Raw genomic sequence first — 20,192 nt, forward strand, 5'->3', positions numbered from 1 at the left:
AATAGAATAGAGATCATACAATAATATTTCAGCCTTCTGAAAGGTGGAGTCAGATTCTCATCTCTTCCCTTGTCCTGGGGACCCTCAAACACCACCACAATCAGCGGATTGAGCTGGTCTGGGCAGCAGCAAATGAAATAAAATGAAACACTTTAAAAATAGAAAAATTAAATAAAAAATTAAATAAAAAATTAAATTTAAGAAATAAAATAAACACTTAAAAAATAGAAAAGTTAAAACCAAAAATTAAATTAAAAAAAATTTAAGAAATAAAATCAATGCTTTAAAAATAGAAAAACGAAAACTAAAAATTAAATTAAAAAAATAAAAAATAAAATAAAAAGCTTTAAAAATAGAAAAATTAAATAAAATATTAAATAAAAAATACAATTTAAGAAATAAAATAAATGCTTTAAAAAGAGAAAAATTAAAAACAAAAATTAAATTAAAAGAATTTAAGAAATAAAATAAATGCTTTAAAAATAGAAAAATTAAATAAAAAATTAAATAAAAAATACAATTTAAGAAATAAAATAAACGCTTAAAAAATAGAAAAGTTAAAACCAAAAATTAAATAAAAAAAAAATTAAGAAATAAAATCAATGCTTTAAAAATAGAAAAATGAAAACTAAAAATTAAATTAAAAAAAAAAGCTTTTAAAATAGAAAAACTAAAAATAAAAATTAAATAAAAAAAAAAGATAAAAAGAAAGCTTTAAAAATAGAAAAATAAAAAACAAAATTAATGAAAAAATAAAATTAAAAAAACCCAAAAGCTTTAAGAATAGAAAAATTAAAAAATAAAATTAAAAAATAAAATAAAAAGCTTTAAAAATAGAAAAATTAAAAATTAAATAAAAAATAAAATTTAAGAAATAAAATGCTTTAAAAATAGAAAAATTAAAAACAAAAATTAAATTAAAAAAATTTAACAAATAAAATAAATGCTTTAAAAATAGAAAAATGAAAACTAAAAATTAAATTAAAAAAAATAAAAAAATAAAATAAAAAGCTTTAAAAATAGAAAAATTAAATAAAATAAAAAATAAAATTTCAGAAAATAAATGCTTTAAAAATAGAAAAGCGAAAAATAAAAATTAAATTAAAAAAATAAAAAAATAAAATAAAAAGCTTTAAAAATAGAAAAATAAAAACCAAAATTCATGAAAAAATAAAATTAAAAAAACCCAAAAGCTTTAAGAATAGAAAAATTAAAAAATAAAATTAAAAAATAAAATAAGAAGCTTTAAAAATAGAAAAATTAAAAATTAAATAAAAAATAAAATTTAAGAAATAAAATGCTTTAAAAATAGAAAAATTAAAACCAAAAATTAAATAAAAAAATTTAACAAATAAAATAAATGCTTTAAAAATAGAAAAACTAAAACTAAAAATTAAATTAAAAAAAAAAATAAAACGCTTTAAAAATAGAAAAATTAAATAAAAAATTAAATAAAAAATAAAATTTAAGAAATAAAATAAATGCTTTAAAAAGAGAAAAATTAAAAACAAAAATTAAATTAAAAAAATAAAAAAATAAAATAAAAAGCTTTAAAAATAGAAAAATAAAAAACAAAATTAATGAAAAAATAAAATGAAAAAAACACAAAAGCTTTAAGAATAGAAAAATTGAAAAATAAAATTAAAAAATAAAATAAAAAGCTTTAAAAATAGAACAATTAAAAATAAAAATTAAAAATAGAAAAATTAAAAATAAAAAAATAAAATAACAAAAATAATTTAAAATAAATGAAAGACAAAATAAAAACTGTAAAGTGCCGTAAAAGTTCCATAAAAGGTAGTGCTGTAATGCAAGACCCTCAAACACCACCACAATCACCAGCTTGAGTTGGTCTGGGCAGCACCAAATGAAAGAAAATAAAAAGCTTTAAAAATAGAAAAATTAAAAATAAAAAGTAAATAAAAAAGAAAATTAAAAAATAAAATAAAAGCTTTAAAACTAGAAAAATTAAAAATAAAAATAAAATAAAAAATAAAATTAAAAATAAAATTAAAAAAATAAAATAAATGCTTTAAAAATAGAAAAATTAAAAATAAAAATTACACAAAAAATAAAATTAAAAAAATTAAATAAATTCTTTAAAAAAGAAAAAAAATTAATTTGAAAAAATATTTTAAAAAAAGCTTTAAAACTAGAAAAATTAAAAATAAAAATTAAATAAAAAATAAAATTTAAAAAATTGAATGCTTTAAAAATAGAAAAATAAAAAAAATTAATTAAAAAATAACATTAAAAAAACCCAAAAGCTGTAAAATAGAAAAATTAAAAATAAAAATTAAATTAAAAAAAAATTTAAAAAATAAAATAAATGCTTTAAAAATAGAAAAATTAAAAAAAATTAAATTAAAAAAACCTAAAAGCGTTAAAAATAGAAAAATTAAAAATAAAAATAAATAAAAAATAAAATTAAAAAATAAAAGCTTTAAAAATAGAAAAATTAAAAATAAAAAGTAAATAAAAAATAAAAAAAATAAAAAAAGCTTTAAGACTAGAAAAATTAAAAATAAAAATTAAATAAAAAATAAAATGAAAAAATAAAATGAAAAGCTTTAAAAATAGAAAAATTAAAAATAAAAATTAAATAAAAAGTAAAATTAAAAAAATTAAATAAAAACTTTAAAAATAAAAAATTAAAAAATAATTAAATTGAAAAAATTAAAAAAAGGCTGCAAAAATAGAAAAATTAAAAATAAAAAATAATAAAAAAAAATTAAATTGAAAAAATTAATTAAAAATCAATGTAAAGTAAAATAAACACTGTAAAGTGCTGTGAAGTACTGTAACAGTTCCATAAAAGGGAGTGCGGAAATGCACGAGTGTCGTAAACGTGCCGTAAAGCGCGACTGTCGCAAAAGGTGCCGTAAAGCGCGACTGTCGTAAAAGGTGCCGTAAAGCGCGACTGTCGTAAAAGGGGCCGTAAAGCGCGGATGTCGTAAAAGGTGCCGTAAAGCGCGACTGTCGCAAAAGGGGTCGTAAAGCGCGACTGTCGCAAAACTGCCGTAAAGCGCGACTGTCGTAAAAGGGGCCGTAAAGCAAAACTGTCGTAAAAGGTGCCGTAAAGCAAAACTGTCGTAAAAGGTGCCGTAAAGCAGAACTGTCGTAAAAGGGGCCGTAAAGCGCGACTGTCGTAAAAGGTGCCGTAAAGCGCCACTGTCGCAAAAGGTGCCGTAAAGCGCGGATGTCGTAAAAGGTGCCGTAAAGCGCGACTGTCGCAAAAGGGGCCGTAAAGCGCCACTGTCGCAAAAGGTGCCGTAAAGCGCGGATGTCGTAAAAGGTGCCGTAAAGCGCGACTGTCGCAAAAGGGGTCGTAAAGCGCGACTGTCGTAAAAGGTGCCGTAAAGCGCGACTGTCGTAAAAGGTGCCGTAAAGCGCGACTGTCGCAAAACTGCCGTAAAGCGCGACTGTCGTAAAAGGGGCCGTAAAGCAAAACTGTCGTAAAAGGTGCCGTAAAGCAAAACTGTCGTAAAAGGTGCCGTAAAGCGCGACTGTCGTAAAAGGTGCCGTAAAGCGCGACTGTCGTAAAAGGTGCCGTAAAGCGCGACTGTCGTAAAAGGGGTCGTAAAGCGCGACTGTCGCAAAAGGCGTCGTAAAGCGCGACTGTCGCAAAAGAGGTCGTAAAGCGCGACTGTCGTAAAAGGGGCCGTAAAGCGCGACTGTCGTAAAAGGGGCCGTAAAGCAAAACTGTCGTAAAAGGTGCCGTAAAGCAAAACTGTCGCAAAATGTGCCGTAAAGTGCGACTGTCGTAAAAGGGGCCGTAAAGCGCGACTGTCGTAAAAGGGGCCGTAAAGCAAAACTGTCGTAAAAGGTGCCGTAAAGCAAAACTGTCGCAAAATGTGCCGTAAAGTGCGACTGTCGTAAAAAGGGCCGTAAAGTGCGACTGTCGTAAAACTGCCGTAAAGCAAAACTGTCGTAAAGGGTGCCGTAAAGCGCGACTGTCGCAAAGGGTGTCGTAAAGCGCGACTGTCGTAAAAGGGGCCGTAAAGCGCGACTGTTGCAAAAGGGGCAGTAAAGCGCGACTGTTGCAAAAGGGGCAGTAAAGCGCGACTGTGGTAAACGGCAGTGCTGTAAGGCTCTGGTCGAGGACGCTGCTTCTGCAGCATCGAGGCTGGTGACACACCCAGGTAATGATGGGACAAACTCACTCTGCCCACGACAGAGATCTCTATAAGCATCTAAAGCCTTTCTAAATTTCAATGCCAAGTCAGTTACCAAAACAGGAGCCAAAAATCCTTTTAGAATGAACTTTATTGAATTTTTCCAATGCTGACCGTTCAGCTGTGTTTACCAGACCTTTGGACAGTTTGTATAAAGCACTTTATTACTATCTCCCGCCGGGATTTGGCTGCCGGGGAGCTGCTCCCAGCTTGCCGGGTGCTGCTTGAGCTGTGTTTGCTGCACGGGGGATGCCCCCCGCAGCTGCCACGCCGAGCTCCGCCCCTCCTGCGACTCCGCCCCTCGCCGCCGCGAGTCTCCAGCCGGACACGCCCCCCATTTCCCCGTCGGACGCCGCCGCTCCGGTACCCGCGGTCCTGCCCGCCCCTGCCGCCCCGCCCCCCGCCCTCGCGGTCCCGACACCCCCCCCCCGGCCCCGGCCAACCCCCGGCCCCTCCCACCGCTGCCGCCATCCCCGCCTTTGCCATCCCGTCGGTCCCGGCTGTCCCGGGCCCCGCCCCTCAATCCCGCCCACCGGCGTCACCGGCCCCGCCCCCTCCTGCCGCCGCCGCGCCGCCGCCGCTCCCCCCCCCCCCCCCCCCGTTCCCCGCGAGTGCGGCCGCTCCCGCCCCCCCCACGTCCCCCTTGCCCCCTCTGCCGACACAGCGGGGCCGGTGCTGGCCCAGGTCCCGTCGCTGCTGCTGCGTCTCTGCCGTTCCCTGCGGCTCCCGGATCTGCGGTGCCGAGCGCTCCTGGCGCGGCCGCGCTGCGCCCCCTGCGGACGTTGCCGCGGGAAGCTCTGCCCCCCCACCCTCGCGTTCCAGTGCACGCCGCACACCCCGAGCTGCCCACGGACCCCGCGGCAGCGCAAACGCCCCCGGCTGACCCCGTCCCTGCCGGCGTTTGGCCGCAATCCCCCGGTCCCGGCACGGCCCCGCTTGCGCTGGGAGCGGAGCGCCCCCGCCCCCCCAGCCACCCCGTGCCGGCGCCGCGGCGTCCGCACCGGTGGCTGCAGCCCGCCCGTGCCTGCCGCCGCTCCAGTGCAGCCTCTGCCGTGCCTGCCGCCGCTCCAGCCCCGCCTCTGCCGTGCCTGCCGCCGCTCCAGCCCCGCCTCTGCCGTGCCTGCCGCCGCTCCAGCCCCGCCTCTGCCGTGCCCCGCCGCAGTGCAAACGCCCCCGGCTGACCCCGTCCCTGCCGGCGTTCCGGCGCAATCCCCCGGTCCCGGCACGGCACCGCTTGCGCTGGGAGCGGAGCGCCCCAGCCCGCCCAGCCCGCCCGTGCCGGCGCCGCGGCGTCCGCACCGGTGGCTGCAGCCTCTGCCGTGCCTGCCGCCGCTCCAGCGCTGCCTCTGCCGTGCCTGCCGCCGCTCCAGCGCAGCCTTTGCCGTGCCTGCCGCCGCTCCAGCCCCGCCTCTGCCGTGCCTGCCGCCGCTCCAGCCCAGCCTCCCGTCCGCGCCGCCCCTGCCCGCCGGGCCGGCAGCCACCGCAGCCCCCAGCGGCTGCACGCCGCGGCCCCCCCGCCGCCTCCACGCCGCTCCTCCCGCCGCCTCCCGGGATCATCTCCCGCTGACGAGGCCGCCCCGCCGCCGCCCGTGGTCGCTTTCCGGCTCCTGCCGCCGCCGCTCCATGGCGGGCCGAGCCGCGCCTTCCCCAGCGCAGCCTCCCGCTTCATAGCTGCTGGATGGCACGGCTCCGCCGCCTCCTGCAACCACGGACGTCCCGGCGTTCCTTTCCATGGCCGCGGCCGCAGCCCCGGCTCCCGTTTCCGCAGCTCCGCCGCCTCCCGCACCCCCCAGCCCGCCCGCCGCCGCCGCCGCCGCCGCCGCCGCCGCCGCCGCCATCATCAGGGCTGTCCCCCCGCTGCCCTAGTGCCGTAATCCACGCATGCGCAGTTGCTACAACCCCAGCACCAGCGATATCGCTCCGCGCCGCCTCATCCAACCACGGCGCCACTTCCGGGATCAGCCGCACGCATGCGCAGTTCTATTTCCACGGCTCCGCCGGCACCCCGCACTGCTTTGGCCGCCGCTTTGGCACAGCGCGGTCCCGGTTCCGAGCCGCTGCGTGCCGCTGTCCGGCCACAGCCGGCATCCCTGTGCGCTGGCACGGCGCTTCCGCCGGCACCGGGTCCGTACACGGCACCGCAGCAGGGGAAAACTGCAGCGCCGCGCGTGTATCCTTCCGCGTCTCTCGCTCTGCCGGACCTCTCTCGGCCGCATCACCGAGAGATCCCCCCCCCCCCCCACCCCCCCCCCCCACCACCACCCCCGACAGCGCGCGACCCTGCACAACCGACACCTGATATCCCTCCGCGCTTTCGCCTTCCGCACCCCTAGCACCGAGTGGGACTACTTTGTGTCACGATTCGTCCGCACAGCCGCATCCGTGCACACAAACCCGGCAACGAGGAGGGGGAGGCTGGAATATGACAGACCTGAGGGGAAAAACAAGGAATTCCTGAGGGGAAAACATGGAATTCCTGAGGGGGGAAGTGCAGGATTCCTGAGGGGCAAAATGTGGGAATTCCTGAGGGGGAAAATGTTGGAATTCCTGAGGGGGAACCCAAACCCTTCCCAGAGCTCCCAGCAGAGGCTCAGGACTGACAGCCACAAAACCAACCCCTAAATCCCGAGTTTTCACCCCTAAATCCCGAGTTTTCACCCCTAAATCCCGAGTCTTCACCCCTAAATCCTCTCTTTGTCCCTGCAGGTGACGGAGATCGGGAAGGACGTGCTGGGGCTGCGCATCAGCCCCCTCCAGTTCCGCTAGGAATTCTCCTGGAGAAGGAAATTCCCAGTCCCCCACCCCAGCTTTCCCCCCACTCCCTCCCCTTGGCCATTCCCATCCTCTCTTCCTGGTTTTTCCCCACTCTGGAATGCCAGATTGGGTTTTTTTTTCCCCCACATTTAGCAGGAATTTTTTTTCCTTGTTCCCAGAGCAATTTTCCTGTGCTTTTATCCCAGAGGGGGAAGGGGGGGCCTCTTCCCAAATCCTGGTTGTGACACAACCACCTCTGCTCCCCTTAAAATCCTAAAAAATTGCTCAGAAAACCTGGGATTGGCTCTGTAAATCCCGAATCCAGGGAAATCCTGCTCCCTCTGGAAGTGTCTCTGTGTTTGTTGATTCCTCCTGTTGTCACCATGGCAACTCAGTGAGCTCCCATTGTTAATAAAGTTCGTTAATAACCTGGATTTTCCTGATCTGCAGCTCAGGACACACAAAAAAATAATTAAATAAAATAAAAAAAAATTGGAATTTAATCCCTTTTCCCAGCTCTGCTTGGAGAGCTGGGAATTTTCCAGAGGATGGGATTGGCTCTCCTGGGATGATTGGGAGCTGTGTGTGTTAATTAGTGGGGTGCAATTAACGCCCCAATTAACCCTGAGGGCCCTTCCTTCATTTCCAGGTGCCGTTTTGTCCTTTGGCACTCCCGGGTTTGGCTCCGGGGCATGGAAAAGGCTCCGGGATTCCCAAATTTGGGTGGATTCCGGTGTTAATGGTAGCTGAGTGTTGCCGCCCCTTGGGGCGTGGCGTCCCGGGTCGAGGACGGTTCTGTGGACCCCGAGATACCGGGAGAGCGGGGCACAGGGACCCCTGGACCCTGAACCCCGAGAAAGCGGGACCCTGGGACCGCAGGACACCGGGGAACAGCGGCACTGGGACCCCGAACCCCGGGGAAAGAGGGACACGGGGACCGCAGGACACTGGGGAACGGTGGCACTGTGACAGCGGGGCACGGGGACGCTGGCGTCACCCTGATTTTTTAACATTTTCTAAGCCTTCTGATGTTTACATTCTTGTAACGAACTTTCTCACACACTTTCTGTAAATAGCTTATTGTTTTGCATTCTTTTCTGGAGGAGGAGAAATCTGACGGACTGTTGCATTGTCCAGTGTCATTGGAGAGGTGGCACTGTCACACTCCAATCCGCTGTCACTTTTGGGAATCTATAAATGTTGGAGTCAGAAATAAAAAAGTCCCTTTTTACCTTGAAAAGAGCAGCGTGTCCGAGTCGTTTCTAATTAGTGGCCAATCACAGTCCAGCTATCCAGACTGTCTCAGTCAGTCACAAGCCTTTGTTATCATTCTTTTTCTGTTCTTAGCCAGCCTTCTGATGAAATCCTTTCTTCTATTCTTTTAGTATAGTTTTAATATTATATATATATATATATATCATAAAATAATAAATCAAGCCTTTTGGAACATGGAGTCAGATTCTTGTCTCTTCCCTGGTCTTGGGACCCCTCCAAACACCACCACATCCACCACACAGTTTTCCCATCCCTCACAGGGCTCACACTGGCACTGCTGCACCGAGTTGCCATGGCACTGCACACCCCCCTGGTGACAGGGCTGAAACTGGAGCCAGCGGTGCCATTGTGGGATGTGCTTTCCCAGGAACAGGCCTGGCTTTGTCCCAGCCTGTGCCACCGCCTGCCACGCTCCTGTCTCAGAGCTGTGACCTGCTCCAGGCACTTTTCCAGGCAGCCCAAGCTCGGAGGTGCTTCAGACATCCTCCATCCCTGCAGCAGAGAGCCCTGGCTTGTGGCAGCAATGCAGCTGCAGCGGCGGGGATGCCTTGTCTCTCTGCTCCCTGCTCTCAGCACCCTTTGCACCTGAAGAGAAAACAGTAAGTGTGTGCAACCCGTTATTCTGCCTCCCAACAAGGCACCCCAGCAACATCCCACTCCATGCTGTGGTGTCCCTCCTCCTCCCCCAGTGACCTCTTTCCTCTCTCATGGCCGCCATGGGGGGGTCCTCCATGGAAAGGCCTTTTTCCTTCCTGAAACTTAATAGCAAACAGCCTACAAGCCATCCCTAATTTTCATAAATAATGTAAAATAATGCTGCTCGTTTGAAGTGCTGGACTACGCTGGCTTGGCTGCCTAAGCACCTCTCTGTCTTGCAGGCAGGCTGCTGCTCCTGCCCATGGATTCAGAAGAGGCTGCTGAGCTGGGAGTGCAGCTCACCAGCCCCATACACCCCACAGTCCCCTCTGTCCCCACAGCCCCTACACACCCCACTGCCCCCTCTGTCCCCATACACCCCACAGTCCCCTCTGTCCCCACAGCCCCTACACACCCCACTGCCCCCTCAGCCCCCATACACCCCACAGTCCCCTCTGTCCCCACAGTCCCCTCTGTCCCCACTGCCCTCTCTGTCCCCACAGCCCCCACACACCCCTCTGCCCCCTCTGCCCCCACAGTCCCCTCTGTCCCCACAGCCCCTACACACCCCACTGTCCCCACACACCCCACTGCCCCCTCAGCCCCTACACACCCCACAGTCCCCTCTGTCCCCACAGTCCCCTCTGTCCCCACTGTCCCCTCTGCCCTCTCTGTCCCCACTGCCCTCTCTGTCCCCACAGCCCCTACACACCCTACAGTCCCCTCTGTCCCCACAGCCCCCACACACCCCACTGTCCCCACACACCCCACAGCCCCCACACACCCCACTGCCCCCTCTGCCCCCACAGCCCCCACACACCCCACTGTCCCCACACACCCCACTGCCCCCTCAGCCCCCATACACCCCACAGTCCCCTCTGTCCCCACTGCCCCCTCTGCCCCCTCTGTCCCCACCACCCCCGCAGCCCCCACCACCTGCAAGAAGAGCCAGAAGAAGAAGAAGGCTGAGGCCAGGGCAGCTGCTCAGGAGGGAGGGGATGAGGCAGCAGGGCGGGTGGGTGCCATCGAGGGCCTCACACGGGCCGGACACCGGGCGCTGGCCCTGGGCGCCGGGCGGGAGGCAGTGGGGTGCTTCAGGAAGGCCCTGCTCCTCTCCAGGGACACAGTGAGCCCCCAGCTCCACAGGGCTTGTGCCTTCAACCTGGGGGCTGCCTACGTGGAGACTGGGAAGCCCAGAAAGGGCTTTGAGTTCCTCCTCCAGTCCCAGCCCTCAGAGGCGGAGAGCAGGGACAGCTCGAAGAGCCTTTATTTCAGCGTCGGGGCGGCTCACGAAGGGCTCCAGGATTTTCCAAAGGCTCTGGAGTGTTTTGAGAAAGTTTCCGGGCACGCTGGCGCTGCTCAGGCCGGCAGCCGAGCGGGCACCTGCGTGCAGATGGGCTGCTGCTACCTGGGCATGCGGGAGCCGGCGCGGGCCGCGCGGTGCTTCCTGGACGCGGCGCAGGCCTACGCGGCGGCGGAGAGCCCCGGGGCCGCGGCCGTGGCTCTGAGCAGGGCGAGCGGCTCCATGCTGCAGAGCCGGCGGTTCCGGGCCGCGGAGATCGCCGGGGTCCTCGCCCGGTGCCGCTCGCTCTGTGAATCCATCCCCGACCCCGCCCTGCGAGGTAACGCCGCGCCCTCCCCTCTTAGGGCCCTGCGCCGCAGCTCCCACGCCTGCTTTTCCTCTCTGCCCTCAGGGAAACTCTACAACGACATCGGCCTCGGCTACTCGCAGCTGCACATCTTCTCCCTGGCTGCCGAGAGCTTCGAGCGGGCGCTGGGGCTGTGCGGTGGGGAGCGGGACCGGCAGCGGGAGGCGGCGCTGCTGCAGAACCTGGGCGCTGCCCTCAACGCCCTGAGCAGCTTCGGCACCGCGCTGGGCTGGCACCGGCGAGCGGCTGCACTGCACGGTACCTCACACACACCGGTACCGCACACACACCGGTACCGCACACCGGTACCTCATACACACCGGTACTGCACACACACCGGTACCTCACACACACCGGTACCGCACACCGGTACCTCACACACACCGGTACTGCACACACACCGGTACCTCACACACACCGGTACTGAACACCGGTACTGCACACCGGTACCTCACACACACCGGTACCGCACACACACCGGTACCTCACACACACCGGTACCTCACACACACCGGTACCTCACACACACTGGTACCGCACACCGGTACCTCACACACACCGGTACTGCACACCGGTACCTCACACACACTGGTACCTCACACACACCGGTACTGCACACACACCGGTACTGCACACACACCGGTACCTCACACCGGTACCTCACACACACCGGTACCGCACACTGGTACCTCACACTGGTACCTCACACCGGTACCTCACACTGGTAGCCCACACCAGTACCTCACACCGGTACCTCACACTGGTACCTCACACTGGTACCTCACACTGGTAGCCCACACCAGTACCCCACACTGGTACCGCACACCGTACCTCACACCGGTACCACACACCAGTACCCCACACCGGTACCCCGAACCGCCGTCCCTGCCCTTGGCTGGGCCGCATGGGCCAGCTCGGCATGGAGTTCCCAATTCCAGGTGCTCTGGGGAACCGCAGGGCTCAGGGCCAGAGCTTTGGGAACCTGGCGTTCGCCTGCAGCCAGCTCGGGAAGCACGGGGATGCCGCCGAGAGCTACCTGCACGCCCTGCAAGCCTTCAGGGACTCGGGTGAGGGGAGGCACATCCCGCAGCCAGGCGGGCTCAGGTTGGGTAATGCCGCCTGCCGGGGATCTCGGCTGAGCAGGGCAGGGATTAACGTAGCCCTTTGCCTCCCAGGGGACTTGCAGGGGCAGTGGCAAGCGTGCGAGGGGCTGGGGGCAGCGTGCTTGCACCTGGGAGACCCCCAGAAAGCCATCGGGCACTATCAGGAGGCCCTGATTTTGCTTTCCCGCTGTCAGGTGAGGCATGATGGGGCACTGGCCTCAGCCCACTTAGCCCTTCACACATAGGGGTTCTCTCCACCACAGGACAGCCCCAGAGCTGCCCACAAACGGGTGGTGCACAAGCTCACAGATGCCATCCAGCACCGGCTCCACCTCAGCCACCTCTCCTACCAGCGGGGCTGGGCACCCAGCCCAGGCCTGGTGAGCATCACCCAGGGCATGGCACACTCTGCAGGGCTGGGAACTGGGACCCCAGTAGGGTTTTCTGGGCAGATTAACACGTGTTAACCCCATCAGGAGCCCAGCCAGCTGCGGTTTTGCTCCACAGTGCCCCGTGCCAGTAGGACACAGCTCCAGGAGAGCAAGGTGTGAGTAGCAAAGCTGCCATCCTCTCTCTTCTTCCTCTGGAATGAGTTTCCAGATGAATCAGGAGACAAGCCTTCCTTCACTCCATGTCCTTCAGGGGGAAAGCCCAGGCTGAGGACAAGCTGTGTTGGTGTACACCAGGAGCACATCCCGGGTATTCAGGTGAGAGGCTGCAAACTAAACGTGGGGTTGAGCCATCAGGCAATTCCTGGTGGAGCTGAGTCTTTAGCACAGTCTGATACTGTGTTCTTGTCTGTTTGTCCTGGAGGCACAAGAATGACCCTGACTGGTGGTCTCTCACTGGAGCCTTGCAACCCAAGTGGGCTCCTGGGCACCTCTGAGGAGGATGACGATGGTCCCAGCTCAGCTCCAGGGTATCACAGTGAGCCCCAGGCTAACAGGTGGGTGGGCAAGGGGGAGGCACCTCAGTACAGCCCCTGGCACCAAATACCTCTGCAGCACAAGGGACCTGTCCCGTTGAACAGTAAAAATCCAGAGTTTTTTAAAGATACATAATTCTGGGAGTGCGTTTGGGGTCATTCCAGCTGGATCTCAGGGAGGGTCCAGTCATGGTGTGACAGGAGAGCTGTCCAGAAGCCCCACACGAGGTTCACTTGTCTCTCAGCACGAGGACCACCAGCCCCCTGCCCCAGGCCAAGCTGCCCCATGCCAGCCTCCAGCTGTGTAAGTACCACAGACCACCAGAACATCGCTTCTGCAGTGAGCCCAGGCCTGAGGGTCTCACACTGCATCCCACAGGGCACCAAAACCACCAAAACCTCCATCAGAGGCCTCCAGAGAGGTAGGTGATACCTTGGGGGAGTGGGCAAGGGAGGTTTGGGCTCCAGAGTGTCCTCTGAGGGGTGGGTTCACGAGTGGAGACCCCAGCAGGGCTGTTTCGTGGAATGGACACGACCCCAAGCCAGAAGTCACAGGGGCTGGGAATTTTGGTACCTCAAGCCAACACCAGAACCATCCCCTATAGATGGGACAGCAGATCTAAGGGTGGCTTCCAGTCCCCTGGTATGAACCTCTTGCCCGTTCCTGCCTAAAGGGGCTCCAGCAGAGCTGGAGAGGGACTTTGGACAAGGGCCTGGAGGGACAGGACAAGGGGGATGGCTTCCCACTGCCAGAGGGCAGGGTTAGATGGGATTTTGGGAAGGAATTCTTGGCTGTGAGGGTGGGCAGGCCCTGGCACAGGTGCCCAGAGCAGCTGTGGCTGCCCCATCCCTGACAGTGTCCAAGGCCAGGTTGGACAGGGCTTGGAGCAACCTGGGATAGTGGAAGGTGCCCCTGCCCATGGCAGGGGTGGGATGAGATGGGCTTAAAGATCCCTTCCCAGTCAGTGACTCCGTGATTTGATGATTCCATTTTGCATCCTGCTGGACACCCTCACTCCCCGTGACGCCTCCGTGACCTTGCAGCCGTGACAATGACCCCACTGCCGGCTGCTGGTCCCGCCGGGGACCCCGCACGGGCACCAGGACTCTGTCCCTCGTCTGCAGCCTCGTGTGAGCGGGAGGACACCGGGGAAACGCCGCTTCTCGCGGGGCTGTGCAGGCCCAAACCGGAGGCGGGGTGGGCCGTTCAGCCAACACGGTTCTGACCCCGTTCCGTTTCTGCTGTCCTTTGTATGTCGGGCTCCCGGGGAGGAAAGGAAGGGGCTGGGGATCGGGGAGAGCCAACGGGGGCTGGAGGAACGGCGGAGAGACGGCGGGGCCGGACAGAACCGCGAAATCCCGGCAGGGCCTGCAGGGCCCGCGGCCTCTCCGCGGCTCCTCCCCGGGCGGTGAAGGGCGCTCCGCCCCGGGGCGGCCCCGCGCCTGCTCCGTGGAGCTCCGGTGCCGTACCGGGCTGTACCGGGCCGAGCCCGCTCCGGTGCCGTACCGGGCTGTACCGGGCCGTGCCCGCTCCGGTGCCGTACCGGGCTGTACCGGGCCGAGCCCGCTCCGGTGCCGTACCGGGGCCGTACCGGGCCGTGCCCGCCGCATGCCGGGCCCGCGGGCGCTGCTGGGCCTGGGGCTGCTGGTGGCGGCGGCGCGGGCGGGCGGGCGGTGCCGGGATCGCGGCTGGAGCTGGGGTTTGGGCTGGGGCCGGGAGCGGGGCCGGTGCCTTCCCCGCCGCGCCATGCACGTCCCCAGCCCGGGGGCCGGCCCGACGGGGCTCCGCTTCCTCGGGTAGGAGGAAGGAGGGAGGCGGGAGAGGGGGCGGGCGGGGCGGAGGGGGCACCGGGCCGGGGTATGGAGGCGTCGGGGATGGGGTGCAGGTGTACACGGGGGCTCGGCTCTGTGTGTCCCCCCCGCCCGGCTCATGCAAAGTCGAGGGGATCACAGCCCCCAGGCTGGGCCTGGCCGGGTTTTGGGGTACCCAGCGGTGCCGTGTCCCACCCCAGGCAGGAGGAGGCCCAGGCTATCGACCAGGAGCTCTTCACTGAGTACAAGTTCAGCGTGGATCAGCTGATGGAGCTGGCGGGGCTGAGCTGTGCCACCGCCATTGCCAAGGTGGGGGTCCTGGGGGCCAGAAGGGGGTTCTGGCACTGTGGGCTGAGCTGTGCCACTGCCAGCAGCAAGGTGGGGATGCTGACATCATGGGCTGAGCTGTGCCACTGCCAGGGTGGGTGCCCAGGAGGTGGGTGGAGGTCCTGGGGGAGATTTCCAGCACTACATGGACAAGCTGGGGGCCCTCAGAGCCAAGGGAGCATCCTGGGGGTTCTAGCATGATGTACCAAGCTGTGCCACCACCAAGGTGGGCACCAGGGAGGCAGATGGTGGTCCTGGGAATCGTCCCAGCCCCATGGGCATGCCAGTCCAAAGTTGAGGGTCTTGCAAATCCTGGTCCCATGGTGTGGGTCCACTTCCCCATCGTAACCCTGTGCCTCTTGCCCCCCATCAGGCCTACCCACCCAGCTCCTTCACCACGAGCCAGCCCGCTGTGCTGGTGGTCTGCGGGCCAGGGAACAACGGCGGTGATGGGCTGGTCTGTGCCCGGCACCTGAAGATGTTTGTGAGTCTTGCACAGGCAGCACAGGGTCCCTATGAGGGTGCTGGTCCTGTGGGCTCCAGGATCCCGCTCCTCTGGCTGCTGCTGGTGCCAGAGTGGGATTAGTTCAGGTTCCTTCTGCTCTTGCAGGGCTACCAGCCAACTGTGTATTACCCCAAGCGCTCCAGCAAGCCCCTCTTTGAAGGTTTGACCACCCAGTGCAAGAAGATGGATATTCCCTTTCTCCCCGAGTTCCCAGCTGAGGTGAGGAGCAGCCCTCAGCTTGGCAGCACCTGTTCCTGGAGCTGTGGCCAGGACTGCCCTTCACCTGCCACCATCTCCACCGCAGGCTGAGTTTATTGACGAGCTCTACGGCCTGGTGGTGGATGCCATTTTCGGCTTCAGCTTCACGGGAGCGGTGCGGGAGCCCTTTGGCAGCATCCTCAGCACTCTGGAGCGTGTCACGGTGCCCATTGCCAGCATTGACATCCCCTCAGGTGAGTTGTGGCTGCACCTGCTGCAGGAAGGTGCCCGGCCAGGGTGCTCCCAGCTCCAGCCTGGCCATGGCTCGCTCGTTGCAGGCTGGGATGTGGAGAAGGGGAAGGCAGACGGCCTCCAGCCCGACATGCTCATCTCCCTGACGGCGCCCAAGAAGGCAGCGATGCATTTCACGGGCCGCTACCACTTCCTTGGGGGCAGGTTTGTGCCCCCTGCGCTCCAGGAGAAATACAGCCTGAACCTGCCAGAGTACCCTGGCACAGACTGCGTCCTGCAGCTCACCTAGAGCTGGGGCCAGAGGGGCTGGGGGGGCCAGGCTCGGCTTCAGCACTGCACACCTGGGCCAAATTCTGCCCAAGGCTCTGCCAGGAGGGTGCTCAGCACCTCACTGGGCTCTGGTGTGAGCCTGCAAGATGGAAAGGCCCAGGAGGTGGGAGTGGTGAGGGGCTGCTCTCTTTGGGGCTGCTGCCTAATGCAAGTGCTAAAGGTGTAAGGTGATCTGGGGTTCTGCCACTCACGGCACCACTCACACTTTGGGATAACCTGATCACAATAAAGATTTATTCGTGCCCTTGAAAAAATACTTTAGTACTCTGCAGGGTGTGTCCTTGTGTCCCTCTGTGACAGGCCCGTGGTAAATGGGTCCCTGCCCCAGGGCCTGGGGGGAACCAGGGTCACTCCTGAAAGTTCAGGTGGTGAAGTAAAGCTTGATACAGCTCCAGACCAACTTGTCCTTGCTCAGCATCCCTGGGCAGCTGGGCCACAGTGCTGGGCTCCATCTGGAACGAGCTCAGAGCAGCCCACGGCACCCACCAGGATCAGGACCTTACAGCCAGGTGGGACTGGCAGCTGCACAGCATGGCAGCCCTGTCACTTGCTCACTCTGCCTCCCTCTTCCTCTTCTTCTTCTTCTTCCTCTTCTTTGTAGGGCTGTGTCCCAAGTTTGGCTCATCTGTATCTTGTAGAGGTACATCTGTTTCAGCTGGCTCTTCTTCATCTTCCTCTTCCTGCTTCTTCTTTTTCTTCTTTCTCCTCTTTGCAGCCTTCCCATCCTCTTCCACCACCTCCTCTTCTGCGCTTAGCTCTGGCTTCTTCCTCCTTTTCATGACCTTTTCCTCCTCTCCTGATACCTCTTCTCCACATGGCTCCACGATCACCTTCTTCTTCTTCTTCCTCATGACCTCCTCCTCTCCTGTCACCTCCTCTTCTCTGCTTGGCCCTTGCTTCTTTTTCTTCTTCTTCTTCACAACCTTTTCTTCTTCCAACACCTCCTCCTGTTCTGTGTTTGCTTCCTGGCTCTGTGGCACCTCAGCTCCATCCCTGGACCGTTTCCTTTTCTTCTTTTTGCCCTGGCTGCTCTCTGGGGGCTCCTGCTGCTGCTCCCGTTGCCGGTACGTGGCCAGGAAGGCTCGTTCCTGCTCCTCCAGCCGCGCCAGCTTGGCACTCATGGTCAGGCCGTGCCGGGCACCCCTGCAACGACCACAGGCAGCGAGGACTGGCACTGGTTCCCCAGCCAGCAGGGAAGGTGTTCCCCAGCCCAGCCTGCAAGGAGGGGGCAGCCCTGACCCCCCCAGGCACTCACTTGTGTGCTGTGCGGCCCCCGCACGCCTGCACCAGCTCCTCGTCCGTCAGCCTGGGGACACAGACAGGACCTGTCACCCCAGCATCCATGGGGGAACACGGCTCCACCTTTCAGCCCTTGTCCCTCCCCATCAAGGAATGGGGCCCAGCCTCACCTCCTGACCGAAGAGAGGTCCAGCTCCTCCTCCTCCTCCTGACTGCTCTCAGAGCTGCCTGTCACAGACTCCTCCCCACAGGCTGTGAGCGTGGCTGACTGCAGCACAGAGACACGGGGACTGTGAGAAAGGGGGACAAGGAAAACGGGGTTCAGGGGGCCAGGCAGCCCCCAGGCTCCTGGGGCCAGTCACCTTCACAAAGCGGCCGTACAGCAGGCTCCCGCTGCTGCCAGCCTTGCGTGGCTTCTTATTGCTGATGCTGCCTCCCTGCTCAGAAAGTGCCTTCACAGAGATGCCATCCTGGGAGAGAAAAGGCAAAGGCTTGGTTGGAAATGATCCCTCCAAGCAGCACCTTCCTCTCGGAAGGTTGCAGTTTATTGCAGCCCCGAGAGAGGTGAAAAGTCTCTGTTTCTGCCCACACGTTCAAAGAATGAGTTGGAACTCTTCAGTTCTCGGTCTCAGAGTTGTTTATTGTGTCTTATCTATAAAAATTTTTCTCCTGCCCTGCCGAGGTCCATCCAGCAGGACAATTCCAGGCACTCTGCCTGCCCCTAGGGTGCTGTTATGTCTTTATACTAAAAACTACGTGTACAATATTTACAATTACTTTCCAATACCTATCACCTGTGTTAAACAGTGAGTTTCTACTCTAAACCAATCCAAAAGTGCCAACATCACAGCAGAAGATGGAAGTAGAGAAGAAGAAGAAGAAAGGCTGGGCACACCCAAGTCCCTCCATCTTGTCCTCAAAACCCCTATTCTAAAAACCCCAAAATCGACTTTTTCACCTAGTGATAATTTTATTATTACACTACTTAAACTTCTGTGGCTTTCAGGTCTTCATACAAAGCTGGTAATTTGCTCCACGGGTCATAATCAAACCCACACGTGTTCTGGGCTGTGTGCCAGGGTCTCTGAGCCCCCTGGCAGGGGTCCTGGCAAATCTGGACACCCAGAGGAATGTCCTGAGTTCCGACACCTTTCCACCACCACATCCCCTGTGCAAGGTGCTGCTTCCTGACAGGGCCTGGGGGGATACGGTGGCACTACAGGAGTCACCCAAGGAAGAACCCAAACACCCTCCCCTGCCTTCAACGCCGTCCCTGTCCCCCAGCCCTCCAACCTGCCCGGCCTCCACAGCGATGTTGGCAGCGGCCTTGTTGAAGACGTGGTCCCACCAGTGGAAGGTGAAGGGCTCGGCCGCGTCGTGTCCCACCTGCGGGGTGCAGAGAGCTGCTGGGATGGCTGCACCGGGCAGCGGCACCGGGCCGGGCCCGGGCGGGGATCGGGACTCACCCCGGCCGTGTCGCATTTCACCTTCACCCGGATGGCCTCGGCGATGCCGTCCTCCCGCCTGCCCAGCCCCTGCCCTGCACACAAGGCAGCGAGCGTCACCCCTGCACGGCCCGGGACACCGGGGACACCGGGGACACCGGGGACTGGGGAGAGGTCCAGACCGGGTCCTGCAGGACGGAGGAGGCGGGGGGCGGGCTCTGGGACCATTGGGGTCTGGGGTGGGGACCGGGGGGGCTGAAGGGTCCCGGGGCTTGGGGAACCATTGGGGTCAGGGGTGGGAACCGGGGGACTGCAGGGTCCGGGGGCTCTGGAGACGGGCGTGGGGTCTGGGATGGGGATCGGGGGGCTGCAGGGTCCCGGGGCTTGGGGAGCATTGGGGTCTGGGGTGGGCACCGGGGGCTGCCGGGGGCTGCAGGGTCCCGGGGCTCGGGGGTAGCTGGGGCCTGGAGGGAGCTGGGGGAGACGGGGTTTGGGGAGGATCGGAGTCTGGGGGGGCCGGGGCAGGGCGGGACAGGCCGGGACCGCGGTGCGGGGACCCCCGCCCGGCCCCACCTCGGCGCCAGCCGTGCCGCCTCAGCTGGGTCTCGGCGAACAGCATCCCGCGGCCCGGCGGCTCCGCCGCGCTCATGGCCCGGAGGGTCCCTGGGGTCCCGGTGGGTCCCGGTGGGTCCCAGTGTGGGTCCCGGGGAGGGTCCCGGTGGGTCCCGGCACCGCCGCACGAGGCCGGGGCGGAGTCACGGCCGCACCGCCCGGAAAGGGCTGCGCGCATGCGCGAGGGGCGGGGCAGAGAATGCGCCGAGAGTGGGGCGGGGCACGGGCACAGGGACATGGGGACATGAGGACATGGGGACATGAGGACATGGGGACAGGGACATGGGGACAGGGACAGGGGGACATGGGGACAGGGACAGGGGGACATGGGGACAGGGGGACATGGGGACAGGGACAGCATTGTGGGGATATGGGGACAGGGATAGGGACGTGGGGACAGGGATAGGGGCAATGGGATGGGGGGATACACGGACATGGGATCAGGGAAAGGGACATGGGGACAGGGGGTGCATGCACATGGGAACAAGGATAGGGACATGGGGCCAGTTCCATGGACACGGGGACTTAGGGGACATGGCAACGTGAGACGTGAGCATGGAGGTGTGGGATACACGGGCATGGGGACACAGACACAGGGACACAGACATGGGTGTGCTCACATGAACAAAACCGTGCACACACATGTGCACACAGAGCCCTACCCACAGCTGCAGCCGTGTCACACACAGGAACGTGGGCACACAGGCACACACACACAGAGCTGACCTGTACACAGACAGACAGACGCACAAAGCTGCCCTGTACACACACACACAGCTGACCTGTACACACACAGACAGACAGACAGATGCACAAAGCTGCCCTGTACACTCACAGACAGACAGACAGACAGACGCACAAAGCTGCCCTGTACACACACACACACAGAGCTGACCTGTACACACAGACAGACAGACAGACAGACACACAAAGCTGCCCTGTACACACACATACA

At 55.2% G+C, this 20,192-nt stretch overlaps 4 protein-coding genes across 7 annotated transcripts; 3 read left to right on the top strand and 1 right to left on the bottom strand.

The window, feature by feature from the left end:
• The first annotated feature begins 6,056 nt into the window (after positions 1 to 6,056).
• Positions 6,057 to 7,363, top strand: LOC143696236 (uncharacterized). The gene is made up of 2 exons (XM_077192002.1): positions 6,057 to 6,299; positions 6,882 to 7,363. Exons 1-2 carry the CDS (start codon positions 6,057 to 6,059, stop codon positions 6,939 to 6,941), a joined length of 303 nt encoding a protein of 100 aa, XP_077048117.1. The 3' UTR covers positions 6,942 to 7,363.
• A 1,302-nt stretch (positions 7,364 to 8,665) lies between these two features.
• On the top strand, positions 8,666 to 13,799 carry TTC24 (tetratricopeptide repeat domain 24). Of its 4 annotated transcripts, none has more exons than XM_077191999.1 (11): positions 8,666 to 8,803; positions 9,083 to 10,747; positions 11,428 to 11,556; positions 11,665 to 11,786; positions 11,856 to 11,972; positions 12,069 to 12,139; positions 12,235 to 12,299; positions 12,406 to 12,538; positions 12,763 to 12,821; positions 12,897 to 12,939; positions 13,562 to 13,799. In XM_077191999.1, exons 2-11 carry the CDS (start codon positions 9,103 to 9,105, stop codon positions 13,650 to 13,652), a joined length of 2,475 nt encoding a protein of 824 aa, XP_077048114.1. In that variant the 5' UTR covers positions 8,666 to 8,803; positions 9,083 to 9,102; the 3' UTR covers positions 13,653 to 13,799. The 4 variants fall into 4 exon arrangements, with proteins under 4 accessions (XP_077048114.1, XP_077048113.1, XP_077048112.1 ...); XM_077191998.1 differs by having other exon boundaries at positions 9,083 to 10,462; positions 10,535 to 10,747; positions 12,763 to 12,939; positions 13,029 to 13,799; XM_077191997.1 differs by having other exon boundaries at positions 12,763 to 12,939.
• A 168-nt stretch (positions 13,800 to 13,967) lies between these two features.
• Positions 13,968 to 16,197, top strand: NAXE (NAD(P)HX epimerase). The gene is made up of 6 exons (XM_054651282.2): positions 13,968 to 14,314; positions 14,530 to 14,638; positions 15,030 to 15,140; positions 15,267 to 15,380; positions 15,466 to 15,613; positions 15,698 to 16,197. Exons 1-6 carry the CDS (start codon positions 14,127 to 14,129, stop codon positions 15,898 to 15,900), a joined length of 873 nt encoding a protein of 290 aa, XP_054507257.1. The 5' UTR covers positions 13,968 to 14,126; the 3' UTR covers positions 15,901 to 16,197.
• On the bottom strand, positions 16,154 to 19,402 carry GPATCH4 (G-patch domain containing 4). Its single transcript, XM_077192001.1, has 7 exons — positions 19,199 to 19,402; positions 18,647 to 18,720; positions 18,474 to 18,566; positions 17,543 to 17,650; positions 17,351 to 17,448; positions 17,197 to 17,247; positions 16,154 to 17,084 (listed from the first exon to the last, which is right to left on the bottom strand). The coding sequence occupies exons 1-7, from the start codon at positions 19,272 to 19,274 to the stop codon at positions 16,493 to 16,495; spliced, it is 1,092 nt and encodes a 363-aa protein (XP_077048116.1). The 5' UTR covers positions 19,275 to 19,402; the 3' UTR covers positions 16,154 to 16,492.
• Positions 19,403 to 20,192: the final 790 nt, after the last annotated feature.

This window comes from Agelaius phoeniceus, chromosome 31 (genome assembly GCF_051311805.1).
Source record: "Agelaius phoeniceus isolate bAgePho1 chromosome 31, bAgePho1.hap1, whole genome shotgun sequence".
NCBI classification, from domain to species: Eukaryota; Metazoa; Chordata; class Aves; order Passeriformes; family Icteridae; genus Agelaius; species Agelaius phoeniceus.

Coding starts and splice junctions, on each gene's coding strand:
- GPATCH4 (XM_077192001.1), bottom strand. CDS start 19,274: ATGAGCGCGGCGGAGCCGCCGGGCCGCGGGATGCTGTTCGCCGAGACC. Junction 17,651..18,473: donor TCGCTGTGGAGGCCGGGCAG/GTTGGAGGGCTG, acceptor TTTCTCTCCCAG/GATGGCATCTCTGTGAAGGC. Junction 17,248..17,350: donor GACCTCTCTTCGGTCAGGAG/GTGAGGCTGGGC, acceptor CTGTGTCCCCAG/GCTGACGGACGAGGAGCTGG.
- NAXE (XM_054651282.2), top strand. CDS start 14,127: ATGCCGGGCCCGCGGGCGCTGCTGGGCCTGGGGCTGCTGGTGGCGGCG. Junction 15,381..15,465: donor TCCCCGAGTTCCCAGCTGAG/GTGAGGAGCAGC, acceptor TCTCCACCGCAG/GCTGAGTTTATTGACGAGCT. Junction 15,614..15,697: donor CAGCATTGACATCCCCTCAG/GTGAGTTGTGGC, acceptor CGCTCGTTGCAG/GCTGGGATGTGGAGAAGGGG.
- LOC143696236 (XM_077192002.1), top strand. CDS start 6,057: ATGCGCAGTTGCTACAACCCCAGCACCAGCGATATCGCTCCGCGCCGC. Junction 6,300..6,881: donor GGCGCTTCCGCCGGCACCGG/GTCCGTACACGG, acceptor TTGTCCCTGCAG/GTGACGGAGATCGGGAAGGA.
- TTC24 (XM_077191997.1), top strand. CDS start 9,103: ATGGATTCAGAAGAGGCTGCTGAGCTGGGAGTGCAGCTCACCAGCCCC. Junction 11,557..11,664: donor GCAAGCCTTCAGGGACTCGG/GTGAGGGGAGGC, acceptor TTTGCCTCCCAG/GGGACTTGCAGGGGCAGTGG. Junction 12,300..12,405: donor AGCACATCCCGGGTATTCAG/GTGAGAGGCTGC, acceptor TTTGTCCTGGAG/GCACAAGAATGACCCTGACT.